The sequence below is a fragment of the Nicotiana attenuata genome, chromosome 8 (assembly GCF_001879085.1).
Source record: "Nicotiana attenuata strain UT chromosome 8, NIATTr2, whole genome shotgun sequence".
Classification (NCBI taxonomy): Eukaryota; Viridiplantae; Streptophyta; class Magnoliopsida; order Solanales; family Solanaceae; genus Nicotiana; species Nicotiana attenuata.
In genome coordinates, this window is record NC_031996.1 from 18,077,043 (window position 1) to 18,094,177 (window position 17,135).

The 17,135-nt window shown below is 33.4% G+C and overlaps 1 protein-coding gene across 1 annotated transcript; it reads right to left on the reverse strand.

The window, feature by feature from the left end:
• On the reverse strand, positions 8,036-16,624 carry LOC109231802 (tryptophan synthase beta chain 1-like). The gene is made up of 6 exons (XM_019397437.1): positions 16,139-16,624; positions 10,714-10,747; positions 10,220-10,579; positions 9,317-9,750; positions 8,796-8,890; positions 8,036-8,692 (listed from the first exon to the last, which is right to left on the reverse strand). Exons 1-6 carry the CDS (start codon positions 16,282-16,284, stop codon positions 8,511-8,513), a joined length of 1,251 nt encoding a protein of 416 aa, XP_019252982.1. The 5' UTR covers positions 16,285-16,624; the 3' UTR covers positions 8,036-8,510.

The following is a 17,135-nucleotide window of genomic DNA, read 5'->3' on the forward strand; positions in this document are numbered from 1 at the left end:
CATTTCTGCTTGTTTTTCAACTGCAACATTAGCCTTAGTAACCCCAGTTGATACTCGATCACTCATAGAATCGATATATGTTCAAAGTTTATGTGGTTTTATTTAGATGGATTTTAATTGGAGAAACATGGTTAGTAAGGATTCATAAGCCGACCTGAACTTGTTTCGGACCGAGGCAGTGTAGCTATTATTGTATGTAGGTTAAATTAAAGTTAATTACTGTATGCGAGTGTAATGATGTTTTATTGCATTTTCTGGTTAATAATGTTAATAATGTGCTGGAATATGTCGAATAATGCAGTGGTTCACCAATCCATGAAGTGTCTGATATGCTTATAGGTATTTTGGGAGGAGGGAAGCTGGATCGTATATTGTGTCAAACAGCATCCCAAATAGCATGCAAAGTGATTTGTTTGGACCCGATGGAGAATTGCCCGGCAAGTGCATTAGTACGTGATTATGTGGTGAGAAGCTATGATGATAGTGTTTCCGTTAAAGAATTTGGAAAAAAGTTTGTTTTTGGTCAAATATATGTTTGTTGTTTTGACTATTCTACAAGTTAATTTGAATGTTAAAGTTACATGCGGAGTTCTAACGATTGATATCGAGCGGGTTGATGTCGCTACACTTGAGAAGCTTGAATGTCAAGGTGTGGATTGTGAACCTAAAGCCTCTACTATTCGTATAATCCAGGTTAGTCTTTATATTCTGTAAATTTGGATGAAACAACAATTTTTGCTTGCAGTGTTTTTAATTTTTAACTATTCAATTTTCTTACTCCTAGGGTTATCAATCTTTGTTTGGTTCCATTATTGTACTTTGTAACAGGATAAATATCTTCAGAAGATCCACTTTTCTCAACATACAATTATACATCCAAGATTATGCAGGTAGGCTTATAAAACTACTGTACTAAATTTTCTTCCCCTTCTAATACATTTTCAATATTTTTCTTTCTACTGATGGAAACAAATGCTTAAAACAGATTGATAATCTTGTAAGTGCTAAACGAGCAGGGGATATCTGTTTGGTTATCCTCTGATGATAAAGAACAGGAGGATGGCGTGTGATGGGCATGGCAATGCTGTAGCAAACAGTGAGGAGGAGCTCTCTTCTGCAATTTATGGTAATACGTCTATAATTATGTAATGATCAAGATGTACAAATTGACTCTTTTAGGTATTATGTATTTTTTTTTTTTTGCCAAACATTTGATGTTATTGCTTCATCATGCATATTTTGCAAAAAAAAATTTACGTGATTGCTTTTTTAGTGTCTACCACAGGTATCATGGTGTGCTACAGGTTTGGAATAGTTTACTTAAGGTACATATAGCTGATGCAATCAACTAAAAGTTGCAACTTGAGAAACTGACCAATCAAATTAAAGAAAATTGATTTCATTGGCCGTAATACTATGAGATCTGACAGAGTAAGTCAACTGCTGAAATCGAACTTCTGCATCTTTGGGTATGATGGAATACATTTTTTCTAGTAATGTGACATGACTTCTTCTTTTAACAGATCAAGTCAAGAACTTGAAGTCCGAAGAACCTATTCTTGAAGAATGCGCAAAGCAAGTTGAAGCATAATATGGTTTTTATTCTGTTAGCAGTGGTTTAAAGATGTTATCATTTGTACATCGTGCTACAGTTCTACTATCTATTTTTAGGAGTTAATAAAAGTAGTATCATGCAATTTGGATAGGTATTTTAATTTATAGACAGTGTGATCCTTCCGTTCTTTATAATGACAATGAAATTTTATAGGGTATGAGTTATGATTATTTGAGGTATTTTTAAATGTGTGGTTGTTGTATATATGTGTGTGAGAAAGCATATGGTAATGATTATTATTGAATAATTACCGGAAAAATATAAATTGGTTTAATTGTATTTATTCAAATTTCACTTCAGCCAAGGGAAATGTGGTCTTTAAAACTCTTTAACAACATGATTATCAAATGGTTACATATGCATTAGCGAAGGGAAATTTTGCAATTTGCGAAAGGAACACCGGCCGCTCAATAGTAATAACGACGGGAAGCATTTGGTCGTTAAAGGAATTTAACGATTGGATTCTAGTCCGGTCGTTAACCTTTAACGACGGAGCCTTTAGCGACCGGCGACGACCGGATTTTGTTCGGTCGTTATTGACATATTGCGACTGGATTTGAACTTTAACGACTGGATTTCCCTTCGCTAAAAGCCATTTTACTTGTAGTGTTATGAACTGTTGTTGGATATTGGTGTTGGACCCGACCTTTCTTACAGCTCCTCACTACTTTCAACCTAAGGTTAGATTTGTTACTTATTGAGTACATGACGTCGGTTATACTCATACTACACTTCTCCACCTTGCGTGCAGATGTTGGATGCTGATGTTGTTGTGATCGGCGGGAGATGGAATTGAAGACGTACCTGAGATCCGGTTGTAGTTGCCTCTTGTTCATGGTAGCCTTATATTCATAAAAATCTATTTATGTACATTTCAAACAGATGATGTATTTATTTTATACCAGCCTCTTAAATTCTAATCTTAGAACCTCATGATATGTATTACCAGTCCTTGGGGAATGTATCAGATTCAAATATTTTCTTTTATTTAATTGTCTTATTAATTTTATTGGAATTGGTTAGTTGTTAATTGGCGTATCTAGCGAGTTGGGTTAGGTGCCATCACGAATAGTTGGATTTTGAGTCATGACACTACATAATAAGAAAAATTGAAATATTTATAGGTATAAGAAATATATATATGTGAGAACAACAGGCCAAACTAACTAGATCCTTCCTCTCTATCTCTTTTCCCTTTCTCTTAAATTTTTCAACGTCCTAACAATGGAGTTTGACTTTTCTGCAAAAAATAATGAAGCAGCAGTAGACTTCACCGTAAAAATTAAGAAAGAATCAATTGTTCAGCTGAATTTCATTGATTTTGGTACTTTACAAGCTGGTTCGAAAGATTATTTTTTTTCGAATTAACATAAATCTAAAATTGCATGTAGTATAGTCCTAATGGTATTGTTTTAGCGAAGATCTTTTTGAAGCGAGTGTAGTTGATTCGGTTTTTAATAGGATGGTTGGACGGTACTTGTAGAAAAATTACTATTTATATATGGTATTTATATATTAATTTGTATAAAAGTGATATAGACATTGTTATACAATGTATAAAAATTGTTTATGCATTATATCCTGAGTTTGGTCGTGTATTATTTGTGTATATTTAGTGCATCTCGAGTTTTTTATGTATCTAGAGTGTATATGGAGCGTATCCCGAGTGTGTTTCTATGTGCTGACTTTTGTAGTATATCCAGAGTGTATACTTGATAATTGAGGTATACTCAATGTATTTTATATAGACAATGAAGTTATAATGCATTGTGTATAACCAATTATACTTTATGTTAATGCAGCTTTTTAATGTATATCATAGCATGCATGAAATGCACATCTCTCTCACACGCGTAATCTCGCTATCTTTTTTTCTTTTTATTTCATAAATGGATTTTTAAAGTGTGTTTTTTTTTTTCTGAAAAGTATTTTATTTTTAAAGTTCATCAGTTTTTTAAATTCTGTTGGACATTGCTCTATTTTTTACAAATAGTATCTATGAACGTGCGCTGCACGTTAATAATGACACATAATGATTTAAATATTTATTTATATGAAGGAACAAAAAAATTTAATTAGTGAGTGAATTTTATGAATAATATGCAACAATCATCTAAATGCCAAAAAATATTATTACATTAGCATAATACATGAATTTAAAAGAAAATGACATCATCAAAACTTACATAAATGATCAATTTTGTTATGTTAGTTAGATAATTATGTATTATATTAAAGTATTTAATGTGATGTTATCTTAACGAACACTTCTTTAATTTGTGGATAAAATTTTTTTGTGTATGTTTCCTCCTAATGCTTTGGTTGCTCTGCCTTAACCAAAACTCTTGTTGTCGATCTTGATATCCTTCTTGAAAGTGCAACATACAGTTATTCTTGCAAGAAAACATATTGCGGCAAATGTAGTCCAATATTTAGGATGTTGTCCTTGTGCTTTATTTATTGTAATTATATTTGGAAAGCATAAACATACTAAAAATTATTTTCACACAAATTTAAAAGGATATTCCTTAGTTTCGGAAGACGAAAGTTGAATTCAGGGATAAGAATATACTCATAAGCACGTTGACCAATATCATAATTTTTGCATGTATGACGTTATTGTGAAAACTTCTATATACCATCTATGCTATTACATAAGCTATTAGACGTATCTAAGTTTTTCAGTAGCATGGCATGCATATTTTTCTTCAAAATTAACCTATATACACTGGAAGATCAATTTTAACTTAGTCTATTATATATACTGTGACACTAACATATGTAAGAAATAATAAACTTGACAACAAACATGTATAGTAGAAGGCCATCTGGTATTAAAGTATTTAAGTATTTTTCTTGGTAATAATTATTGGTATCATTTTCTCCTGATTCAAAAACAGAAAAACATTTTGTTTTTACCATAAAATTTTGCAATCAACCTTTTATTTAGTTGATCAACATATTTTGCTAGCTAAGATATCTTTTTAATTCTATCATGCGATTTGCATAAATTACATTTTAATCTAATGATAGAAATATTTCTTTTATTAAATGCACCATTACCATTGGATTGATATCCAAATGTTCAGGATGAACCAAATCATCTTTTATTAGATGCTCTTCTTCGTTTCCGACAAGAAGCAAGAAGTCACTGAATACTGGATCTGTTCTTACTTTATATTTCTTGTCAGTTGAATCTTTTTCATTTGAGGCCAAAAGTATACCTTTGACAAGCTAGCTTTTACAGTCTCTGCTTTTGTCGATTTTGGAACTACCGGTAGTACTTGACAGAAATCACCTCCAAAACCATTAGTTTTCCACCAAACGGTTTATTAATATCCAATATATCTCTAGAACAACGGGCAATATTTCGATTGTTTGACACTTAGGCATAGGTGATTCATCCCGTATTATCAATTTTGTTTTCCTTATAAATTTAGGACAATTGCTCTACTTTGATATATTTTATGATGGTTATTTAAGTTTTTTGAAGATGGATATCAAATCTAAAGTGGGTGGCCTCACAATAAAATCGTTGTTGGTACACCACTTGCTACTATTGTTAATAGTGTCATGCCTCTTGATATGATATTTGCAAGTAATTCATGACCTAGAAATATTATTTTGATTCTGCCGAAGGCATCTACAAAGAATAATCCCGTTCTACCAGAGTCGACTCTTTATAATATAGTCTTGAAAGTTTGTTCTTGATTAGGATTTGGCTTTGATTGTGCTTCCCAAGACACTTGTATAGTATTTTAATTCTTAATAATATACTAACAATTTTACTTTGTGTTTTAACGCTCTTTTTATGGAATAAATTTATGTATCCTAAGACTTTTTTTTTAACTTGGATAAGAATTTTACTCATATGATGAATATAATAAATAATTGATTTGAATTCTCTTGCTAAATAATTAATTAAAATATTTAGTTATTTAGTTTTAACATAAAAAATAATTTATTCTATGTTGATTCAGATCTTAATATTAGTTCATCTCTTGTTTTGAATATTTAATCTTAATTATAATTTTATCCGCCATAAATTTTATTTTCAATGAGTAAAAGATTGATATGGCATTTCACTTTTATATTTGTAGAATCATTAGTGGTATTGACTCTTACCAACTATTTTTTTTCTTTCTCACACATTTATATTCTTAAATATTTTCTTAGTTATTGTTTAATAATTGGGTATTTCTTAATATTACACAAAAAATTGATAAAAAAAATATATTATTTGAGTAGGAAATTGGTTCAAATATAATATAAAAAATATATTATCGTGGAGATATTTTTTTTCTCAATTTCAACTCTTCATGCATCCATTTAATATTAATTTTATTTTTTCTTGGTATTGGAAATTATGGAGTGGTGAAGTATTGATAATACGAAGGATTCTTATGAAATTGATTTTAGTACACCTTCCTACATATTTTTAATAATAATTTAATAGACAAAATTTTATTAATTTTAAATATTCAAAATTAGAATAGAAGGTATTGTAGTCCAAAAAATAGGTTATTGCAGTTATGTCATTTCCTTATGAGTTCTTCCGCTTAATATTTTAGGGCTATTTTGGTATATTAATATTGTATTTATGCTTTTATAATAATATAGGCTCTCCTTTTTTCTAAATGGGTTTGGACAATATAATACACTCTCAAATTATTTTAGTAATAGGATATTATAATACGTTTTCAAATTAAATTAGTAATATGAATTTTTAAGAAGTATATCCTAAAAGTAATAGGATTACATGACAAATGATATTTACTTGTTCGATTTTATATGAATTAGATAGCCCAAAAATAATTATACTAAAAAGGTTCATAAAGGCAATCATGTAGGATTATTATGAGTAATAAGATTATAAGGCTAATATTTATAATGCCGGTTGCGTCCTTTTATTATGAATTATTATGCTTAACATTATAAGGTTATTTTTGTAGACCTACATTGTATTCATGCTTTTATAATAATTCAAACTGTTAATTAATTAATTCAAACTGTTAGTTGCTATTCATTGTCCTTGATAACTTAACAAACACAATTTATAAAAATATGAAACTAACTCAAATCATCTGCTAAAGTAATAAAGTGTAATTAATAGATGTTATCAACTTTTATAATACAACAATATTACCAATTTTGTATTGTTAAGTTAATGTTAGTTGTAGTACGACTGGAGTTTATTTACTTTCAATTTATCCACAAAATTGAATAAATTAGAGTACCGCAATCTCTTACTCTTCCAACCAGATATCAATTGAACATTTTGTTCGTAACATCTCTATTATAATATTTAATTTTCTTTTTAATGTGTGTATTATGGATTTGAAAAATATAATACATTCTCAAATTAAATTAGTAATAGGACATTATAATACGTTTTAAAATTAAATTACTAATAGGAATTTTTAAGAAGTATATCCTAAAAGTAATAAGATTACATGACTAAAGATATTTACTTGTTTAATTTTACATGAATTAGACATCCCGAAAGTAATTATATTAATAGGATTCCTAAAGGTAATCACATAGGATTCCTAACGTGTAGTATATGTCCTAAAACTAATAGGATTATAAGGTTAATATCTAATTCCAGTTATGTCCTTTTATTATGAGTTATTATGCTTAATATTATAAGGTTATTTTTGTAAACCGACATTGTATTCATGCTTTTATAATAATATAGATTGAAAACTTTTGTGATTTGGATGGAAATTGAAGTATTGTATTTCAAGCTGTTTTGGGATTGAAAATATATTTTTATCGCTTTTTAATTGCTAAAAGTGAGATTTTTCGGATGAAAAATTATTTGAAATACCTTGTGTGGGTTTGTGATGCGGCTGATGCAGCTTTTACATTTCTATTGCTTCAAATTGTAGAATCGATCTTCAGCTAGCAGCTGTTAGAAGTTTGGCCCAAGCGGCCAATTATATAAAATCTCTTCTTCTTCATTTTTTTTTTCGCAGTCGACAAGAAAATAATGTAACAACATTATATATATTCTTGACAAGACTAGAATAGAAAAATGATTCCATCTCTTCGTTTTTTTCCCCTTTAAGAAGTTTAGATTGTTTATTTTGTATTGTTCTCCTTACACAGTAGTATTTGAGTACATGGAAAAATATTGTTTTCGTCCAATATTTACACTAAACTATATAACAAATTAACTACTAGTATATCTTTTATGGATATAACAATGTATGTGAAACACCTTTGAGAATATTGTCACTGATTAGCTGTAATCCCATGTTTCACTCCATGAATACAGTCGAATGCACTCGAATACAATAACCGATTAGCTGGACTTCCCTAATTCACGCCTATTTTTGCTACTGTATTCATGAATACAATAGCTTAAATACATCAAATACATCTTATAACCACAGAAAAGGTATCTATATTCCGTAATATAACAAATGGTATCTATAGATGGCTAATTACTACTAAAAGATAGTGCTTTATGAAAATTTCTCTTAAAAGTTTGGTCCAAGCGGCCAATTATGTAAAATCTCTTCTTCTTCATTTTTTTTTTTTTTTTTTTTTGGTTTTTGCAGTCGACAAGAAGTTTAGATTGTTTATTTGTATTGTTATCCTTACACAGTAGTATTTGAGTACATCGAAAAATATTGTTTTCGTCCAATATTTACACTAAACTATATATCAAATTAACTACTAGTATATCTATTATGGATATAGCAATGTACGTGAAACACCTTTGAGAATATTGTCACTGACTCACTTAGGGACTAGAATATCTCTTAATTTGATTTGTGATCCTACTTTGCTAGGTTGGCAGTAATATATATCTCTTTGTTTGTATACAATTTAAAATATATATATATATATATATATATATATAAAGTTCATTAATGTTGTAATTCATTCATTCATTTTTTGTTGTATGATTGAAGATTGTGGCAACATCCTTATCTCCGTGGCCGCTTAAATTAACAACCACCTTCTCACCATCCTCTAGAGTAGGGCAAAGTCTGTCAAGAAATGCAAGTGCATGTGAAGCTTCTAAGGCTGGGAATATCCCTTCTAGCCTGCATAACCGTTTATATGCTGCAACCACAAAAATAAATAAACATATATAAATTAATTACTATTGCAAACTTGAATGGTTAAGATTCCTTCTTTCAAAAAGTAGTTGCACGGAGATATTTACCTTCTAAGGCTTGTTCATCTGTGACAATAGAAAACTCTGCACGCCCAATTTCTTTTAGAAAGCTAAGCTCTGGGCTAACACCTGGGTACTCTAATCTGCATATACAAAGAAATATTGCATTATTAAATTTGGAAGGTAACATTGAATAATATTTTACAACAAGGATAAGTCCTAGGTATATGCTCCATACCACCGTAGGATATGGTGGGACGGATGAGATTCCTCCCTCCTTAACTAGAGGTGTTGGGTTCCCTCGAAGTGGAGAAATTTCTTATAGGGAGTGCTTTCCCTATGCTAGTGGCGGAGTCATGATTCTCACCAACGGGAGTCAAAATATGAAAAATAAACATGCAAGAAGGCAAAGAGGAGTCAAAATATGAAAAATAAACATACAAGAAGGCAAAGGGGAGTCAACACACACACATATATATTTCTGTACTTGAGATGAAAATGACATTGTATATAATTGAGCTGTCTTGATTAAAAGAATCCGTAGGCTTGAAATTAAATTGAAAACTTACCCCACACCTATTGAGTGTGGTTCAATAATTTGTCCTTCCTCATCCTGTAATAGATAGGTCATGGCTCCATGGTACACTCCAACTTGACCTCTAGCCAAAGTTGCTGAGTGTTTACCTGAATCAAGACCTACCCCACCAGCCTCAACTCCTATTACCCTCACATCTTCATCTTCAATAAATTCATGAAACAAACCCATTGCATTAGAGCCAGTACCAACACAAGCCACCAACACATCTGGTTTGCCACCCCATTTTTCCATGGCTTGTTTCCTCGTTTCTTTTCCAATCACTGATTGGAATTCACGAACCATGGTTGGACATGGGTGTGGTCCTATCGCTGCACCTGATAAGAAATAGCTTGTCTCCAAGTTGTTAACCCAATGTCGAATGCCTTCTGACACTGCATCTTTAAAACTTCCTTTAACAGATTTGACCTGCATCAATATTCAAACATGTTAGGGGTCTGAGTAATTTACACATAATTTAGGTCTGGATATATGCCACGACCCATACAGATGGCTAATATCGTGTGATATAGCCCATGCCATCTGCATGGATCCAGGCGTCCGGACTTGAATCGCCTAAAATATTGTCGGTCCATAATAAACGACCCGAGGAACATTAATCATCGCCTCGCCATGATCGTTCCTCATGTCTTTTAAATATTTTAATTTATAAATTATTGTGACTTATAGTAATATTTTAACGTAGTTTTCAAATATGTAAATTTTATTTTTAAAAACTTAAAGATACTACGTCCAGATACCAGGTCAAAATAAGAAGTTTAAATCTCGAAATTTATGAAGTGTCACATAAATTGGGACAGAGTAAACAGTAGATGAGTTCACTAATGTCAATGTGACAAATAATTTTAAGTAAATATTACTATTAAAGAAGAAGTACCTTTGCACCAAGATGCTTCATCAAGAGTAGATTAGAAGGTTGTCTCTCCGTATCTAAGCTTCCCATGAATACAGTACACTCCAATGAGAGTTTTGCACAGGCAGCCGCCGTCGCGACGCCGTGCTGGCCAGCACCGGTGGCTGCTATTATATTCTTACAGTCCATTCGCTTAGCTAACATTGTTTGTGCAATAGCGTTGTTGATCTTATGTGCTCCAACATGGTTCAGATCTTCTCTTTTTAGATAGATGTCTGGCCCTTTTCCCCCATTTCTGCTCTTATAGTAACCTGTTAGTCTCTCAGCTAAGTATAAAGGAGTTTCACGGCCTACGTAGTCCCTTAGTGCAACTCCAAGCTCCATCTGCATAAAATTTATATGTTTTTTTATTTTTTTTTTTTGCGCAAACACACGAACATGCCAAGGGGATTCAACATCAACTATCTATACAAAAATATATACAGTTATACGTACAAGTAAGGGAATTTAAGAAAAACCTGAAACTGAGGGTCATGCAAAGTAGAGTTGAATTTGTTGCTCCCAAACGCACACGCAAGTATACGTGGTCGACAAGTAATATAGGATTGTAAGTCCAGATATCATACCCACAGGGACTTGTGATTAACTATCAACTAAATTAAACCAAACAATTAATCTATTCAAGCGAATCCTAACGTATGCATATTTAACTAAAATTAAACTAGAGTAACAAATTAAGAGATCAAAGAAAACAAGTTAGCGAATTATAGAGACGAATTCAATATGTGTGAATATTCTAGAGCTATGGGTTAGCTAACAATCCCGTTGAGTTTTCCACTTAAATCGTCAAATTAATTTATCTGGTTTATTGGTTGACAGGGTTAATATTGCTTGTAGCCTTCTCCCGAAGTACAACTCTCCTATTCAAGCTAACCTAACGCCTATATTCCTATGGAATTAGGATTAACAAGAACGCATTTATAATTCCCGTAAAAAAAACCAAGCAAGGCGATTAGGTATATTCCTATCCTAACCGCAAATCCGCTCCCCCTAAGAGTTAAGATCTTGCTCTACTCAATCTTATATGCAATCTAGAATTCCCTCTTCCGAGTTCAATCCTAGATTCGTAGATAGTATTCAATTGGTGATCAAGCAATCAAATAATTAAGCGCAAGATTGAATAAATAAACCAATATGATAAAATAGTAAGAACAATTCAAGCTTCAAACTACAACATTCATGTAGCACCCAAAACTCTAGAACTAATAAACTATAAAATTAAAGGAAGAGAAGAGAAGAAAAACTAGTTAGAAGCCTCCTCCAAGCGTGGTGTGTGTTCCTCCACGTGAAACTCCCTTCAAAGTATGTTAGATCCCTCCAAATTAGGTTTAGGACTCCTTATATACGAGTTGAAACTGTGTAGGACCGGAATAATATTATCCCGAACGAAATAAGAAAACTCCCGCCACACAGCGTCCAGGCCAGCGCCTAGCGCTGGTCCTGGCGTTGGAAGCAGTACGCTTTTTTATTTTACGTTGCTTTGTCAAATTTGCTTTCAATTGTAACTTCCTCTTTTTTGAATTGTAAAATTCCTTGGTTGTCTCCGCGGTTGGGGGGGGGGGGTCGGGGGGGGGGGGGGGGGGGGGGGGACAAACCCCAAAGGGTGTCCCCCTATTTTTTATTATTTTAATTTTCTTTCTTTTTCTTCCGTGTTTTATCTAATTTTGCTCCAAATCTCTTCATCTTCATATCGCTTTATTTCGACACAATTAAAATATAATATTAAGCACAAAATAATATAACTAATACTCAAAAGACGATTAAAAGTAATAGAATGTGAGGTAACAATGAGTAAATATATGCATTTTTGGCCGAACATCAACACCCCACACTTAGACTCTTGCTCGTCCTCGAGTAAGCATTAGAACCACTTTAATAAATCAAGCCTAGAAACACCACCACTTCGGTAGATACTAACAATTAGGCCCAATAGCAACTCAAACCATCAGATATACACTTCCTCATCATCGTGCAAGATATACAAGTTACAAACAAATAACAAGCTTCTAACCTCCTAACCCCAGAGAGAGACTCTAACTCACCAAATTTAATCTCGCTCACCTATTCTGTCAAATAAAGCTAATAACATCACCTATCTATCATGAAACAAGTGCCCTCACAAGAATAAATAGTCCATACTCTCAAATCAAAGAATGAATATAATTTAAGGACTTTGCATCAAAGAACAACTCTCGCACTCACAAAGAAATTCACATGTATGCACAAAGAACCATAGGCTTGCCCATTATGTACATCTCTACTAATTAAGTATGCTCTTATAGAATCAAATAGGACTTTAGCGGGTTGTAATGTTGGCTAAGGGACGGGTAGGGGAATTGTATAATAGTGACTTACTCTTCCCTAAGCACTTTGCACTTTTAGACTTCATCACCCATTATTTTCTACTCTTCACTTATTTTTCAGCCCTCTCTTCATCTATTGTTTCACAAGTATTTTCTCATATCAAGAACATTTCATTTTATTTTTTTCGAAGCAAGTTTTTTTTCTCATTCACTTTTTTTTCTTCATATAACATTCTTTTCAAGAAGGCCTTTTCATCACCTTTCAGCTATCATTGGTCACCATTTTTCACTTAATCATCCCTTTTTTCAAATTTATTACTAATTAATATCACAGTCTAAGCAACAATGCTCAAGGAAGCATGGTGCAAAAATTAGGGATTCAACAAGAGGATCAAGGCAAAAATACGGCTTCCAACCAAAAGGCTACAGGCTCAAAGGGCTAACTAATGGTACAATATCTGAAAAGGCTAAAATTCACAAGACATATCAAAGAAAGCCTATTATCATCTTCTAAGCAGAGCAACACTTTTATTTCGCTTCAATAACATGCAGGGCAAGTTCTAGACTAAGATGCAAAACATGGAATATATGTAAGAAATCCTCATCCCACATGGCACAAGTATCAATCAAGACGGATCAATTCCACTCTAAGACAGACATGATCATAGCGAACAACAAAATAAGAATAAGCTATATACAGAGTCACAACCCTGAGCTTAGGTATCAGAAAGTCTGATATTTTATTCATTACTTAAGCACTCAGAGGAAAGTACTACTCAAGCTTAGGCCTAAATATGCTAGTATCAAACAACTCACTAAAATTTTTCTTCTCCCTCTTTTTCTACTCCTAAAATAAAGAAAAAAAATAATCTAATCCTAAAAAATAAAAATAAAAATTACTCGGTTCAAGTTACATCCCTTGGAAAAGAAGCGATGCACAAAGAAAAACCAAGAGGGATTATTATCTAACTAAAACTAACTAGAAAGAAAAAAAATATTTTTTTTTTTTAATTGTTGGACTTTATCCCTCAAGAAAGCTGTCCACAAAATCCATCATCAGGAAAAGTCCCAATTTTTTGATTTTCTTTTCTATTTTTTAAAAACTACCACACTAACTAAGCTAAGATAGCACAGAAAATCACCCAGACAATCTCCTCACCCCACACTTAAAATTGTGCAATGTCCTCAATGCACACTGAAAATAACAAGAAGGTAAAAGAGACTCCCTGGTAGGCCAAAGGCCGGAGAATTAGCAGCTCACGGGATACTCAGACTTCTCCCAAGTATGATCCTTGTGCGGGTACCTCACACTTAGTTTCAACCACCTGCTCGCTTTTGCACTCTTCCAATGGCTTTGCCTTACCATGCTTATAATCCTAACAAAACAAAACACACTACCAAAAAATACACAACTAAAAAGACAAAGTTAAAAAAAAAATTGGGTTGCCTCCCAACAAGCGCTTGATTTAACGTCGCGGCACGACGCCGTCACTTTCACCACTTTTCCTTCCACTTTGAGGATATAAATTGCGCCCCCAATTTTGCATCAACTTTTGTATCACGTTCCTGGGGCGGTGGTGCAAAAATAAAGGAACCAAGTAATAGGTATCGCATCTTGCATTTCTTGGCCTTTAAGTGAGGAATGTCATTTTGTCTCCTTGGTGTGGCAAATTTCAGAATATGAATACTTTGTTCCTCATCTATTGAATCCTTCATATGCTCGAATGGATCAATTTCCATGTCACCAACCAAACACAATGTTGAAAAGTGTTTAGAATGAGGTCCAATACGCTCTAACTCCAAAATTGCATTGTTTTGACATCCTCAATTTTGCACTCTTCGTCAACCTTGGCATCATTAATAATATTTTGGTCTAATAATCGGTATTCTCGTTTTAGCTCCTCAATTTGGTCTAGAAGATCTTTTTCAACTTCATACAACTTATCACTAAATTGTTGGGCGTTACATGCATCAACCTTTGCACTCATATCTGCATCCAAGTTCCGCACAACCAAGCTAAACCTGTCAATTTCTTGTGCANACCGCGGACCGCATTGGCTTGACATCCTGAAATTGCAGCTCTCTGATTCTCCTCACTGCGGACCGCAGAGAATGGACTGCGGCCGCGTTGATCTCAGTGCGGACCGCACAAAATGGTAGTGCGCCCGCACTGCCTCTTGGCCTGAAAATCCACCTCTCTGAATCTCCCAGTGCGGACCGCACAGAATGTACTGCGGCCGCACTGGCATTATTTAGCCCGAGCTTTGTCTTGTCTTTGGCGCTTTGCTGCTTCCAAACACACACGCAAGTATACGTGGTCGACAAGTAATATAGAATTGTAAGTCCAGATATCATACCCACAGGGACTTGTGATTAACTATCAACTAAACTAAACCAAATAATTAATCTATTCAAGTGAATCCTAACGTATGCATATTTAACTAAAATTAAACTAGAGTAACAAATTAAGAGATCAAAGAAAACAAGTTAGCGAATTATAGAGACGAATTCAATATGTGTGAATATTCTAGAGCTGTGGGCTAGCTAACAATCCCGTTGAGTTTTCCACTTAAATCGACAAATTAATTTATCTGGTTTATTGGTTGACAGGGTTAATATTGCTCGTAGCCTTCTCCCGAAGTACAACTCTCCTATTCAAGCTAACCTAACGCCTATATTCTTATGGAATTAGGATTAACAAGAACGCATTTATAATTCCCGTATAATAATCAAGCAAGGCGATTAGGTATATTCCTATCCTAACCGCAAATCCGCTCCCCCTAAGAGTTAAGATCTTGCTCTACTCAATCTTATATGCAATCTAGAATTCCCTCTCCCGAGTTCAATCCTAGATTCATAGATAGTATTCAATTGGTGATCAAGCAATCGAATAATTAAGCGCAAGATTGAATAAATAAACCAATATGATTAAATAGTAAGAACAATTCAAGCTTCAAACTACAACGTTCATGTAGCACCCAAAACTCTAGAACTAATAAACTATAAAATTAAAGGAAGAGAAGAGAAGAAAAACTAGTTAGAAGCCTCTTCCAAGCGTGGTGTGTGTTCCTCCACGTGAAACTCCCTTTAAAGTATGTTAGATCCCTCCAAATTAGGTTTAGGACTCCTTATATACGAGTTGGAACCGTGTAGGGACAAAATAACATTGTCCCGGACGAAATAGGAAAACTCCTGCCACACAACGTCCAGGCCAGCGCCTAGCGCTGGTCCTGGCGCTGGAAGCAGTAGGCTTTTTTATTTTACGTTGCTTTGTCAAATTTGCTTTCAATTGTAACTTCCTCTTTTATGAATTGTAAAATTTCTTGGTTGTCTCCACTTGGGGGACAAAACCCAAAGGGTGTCTCCCTATTTTTTATTATTTTAATTTTCTTTCTTTTTCTTCCGTGTTTTATCTAATTTTGCTTCAAATCTCTTCATCTTTATATCTCTTTATTCCTACACAATTAAAATATAATATTAAGCATAAAATAATATAACTAATACTCAAAAGACGATTAAAAGTAATAGAATGTGAAGTAACAATAGATAAATATATGCATTTTTGGCCGAACATCAGAATTCGTAATCAAGCTTTGTTAAAGAAGATATAAGCGTCTCAGGTACGAACTTCCCACCGAAAATCCCAAACTTTTCATTGCTCAATCTCTTTTTTTCAGGGTAAACCAGCTTCCCTTGTAACTCTGTAACTTCGATGTTACATGCCATAATGTCTTTGTTAGGGATGTATGAGAAACAAGAATGAACTAGAACTTAAGGCTGCTAATATATTGAGAACTTCAATACGACGATAACAACAACATCCAGTGCAATCTCACAAAGTGGGGTCTGGGAGGGGTAGAGTGTCCGCAGGTAGAGAGGTTGTTTCCGTAGACCCCCGGCTCAAGGTAAAAGTAAAAGAAGCAGACACAACACATAGTAACATCAACAAGGTAAGGTAATAAGGTAACAAGGTGATAGAATAATCGAAGCGGAAGAATATTGAGAACTTCAAGAAAGATTTGAAATTGTTATGTATCTCACGTATGTTATTCTTGTTAAAGCAGTTTATAGGGAAGAGACCCATTGAACACAAACAAATATATATAGCAAGGTGACCAAGACTGTTGAAGTAGCAGAGGGTTGCCTGAAATTGTAGTTAAATAGCGTCGTCATTTTAGAAGATTGACTTATTCATTTGATGGCTAAGGCTATTAATTTAGACGGAAACCGACCACACTGGTAATACACAAGTCTCTTATACTTCTCGGTTATCTCACTTGTGCCATATATTGGAGTACTGCTCTATTCTCCGCCACCTTTGTTTACCCCAAAACAAAAAAAAAAAAATAGATTTATTGAGTCTAATATTTATTATTTAATAAATTATTTTAATATGTGTTATTGGATTTCGATAAATCTATGGCTGGTTCAATGCACCCGTCTCTATTTCTATGGAGCCGTCAATATTGGCTTGGGCCGGCCCAACCCAGCCTGAAATTTGATAAGGTTGGGCAAAGTTTTTTGGAGCCCATTCAAAAAATGAGGCTTTTTAAGCTCGGCCGAAGTAAGTCCGTGGC

Bases quoted from the DNA above. Each gene is read 5' to 3' on its own strand.
- LOC109231802 (XM_019397437.1), bottom strand. From the start codon at position 16,284: ATGGCATGTAACATCGAAGTTACAGAGTTACAAGGGAAGCTGGTTTAC. The intron at 10,748-16,138 runs ATTCTGATGTTC...TGGGAGCAACAA, and splicing joins TTAACAAAGCTTGATTACGA to ATTCAACTCTACTTTGCATG. The intron at 10,580-10,713 runs GTTTTTCTTAAA...AATTTTATGCAG, and splicing joins TGCATGACCCTCAGTTTCAG to ATGGAGCTTGGAGTTGCACT.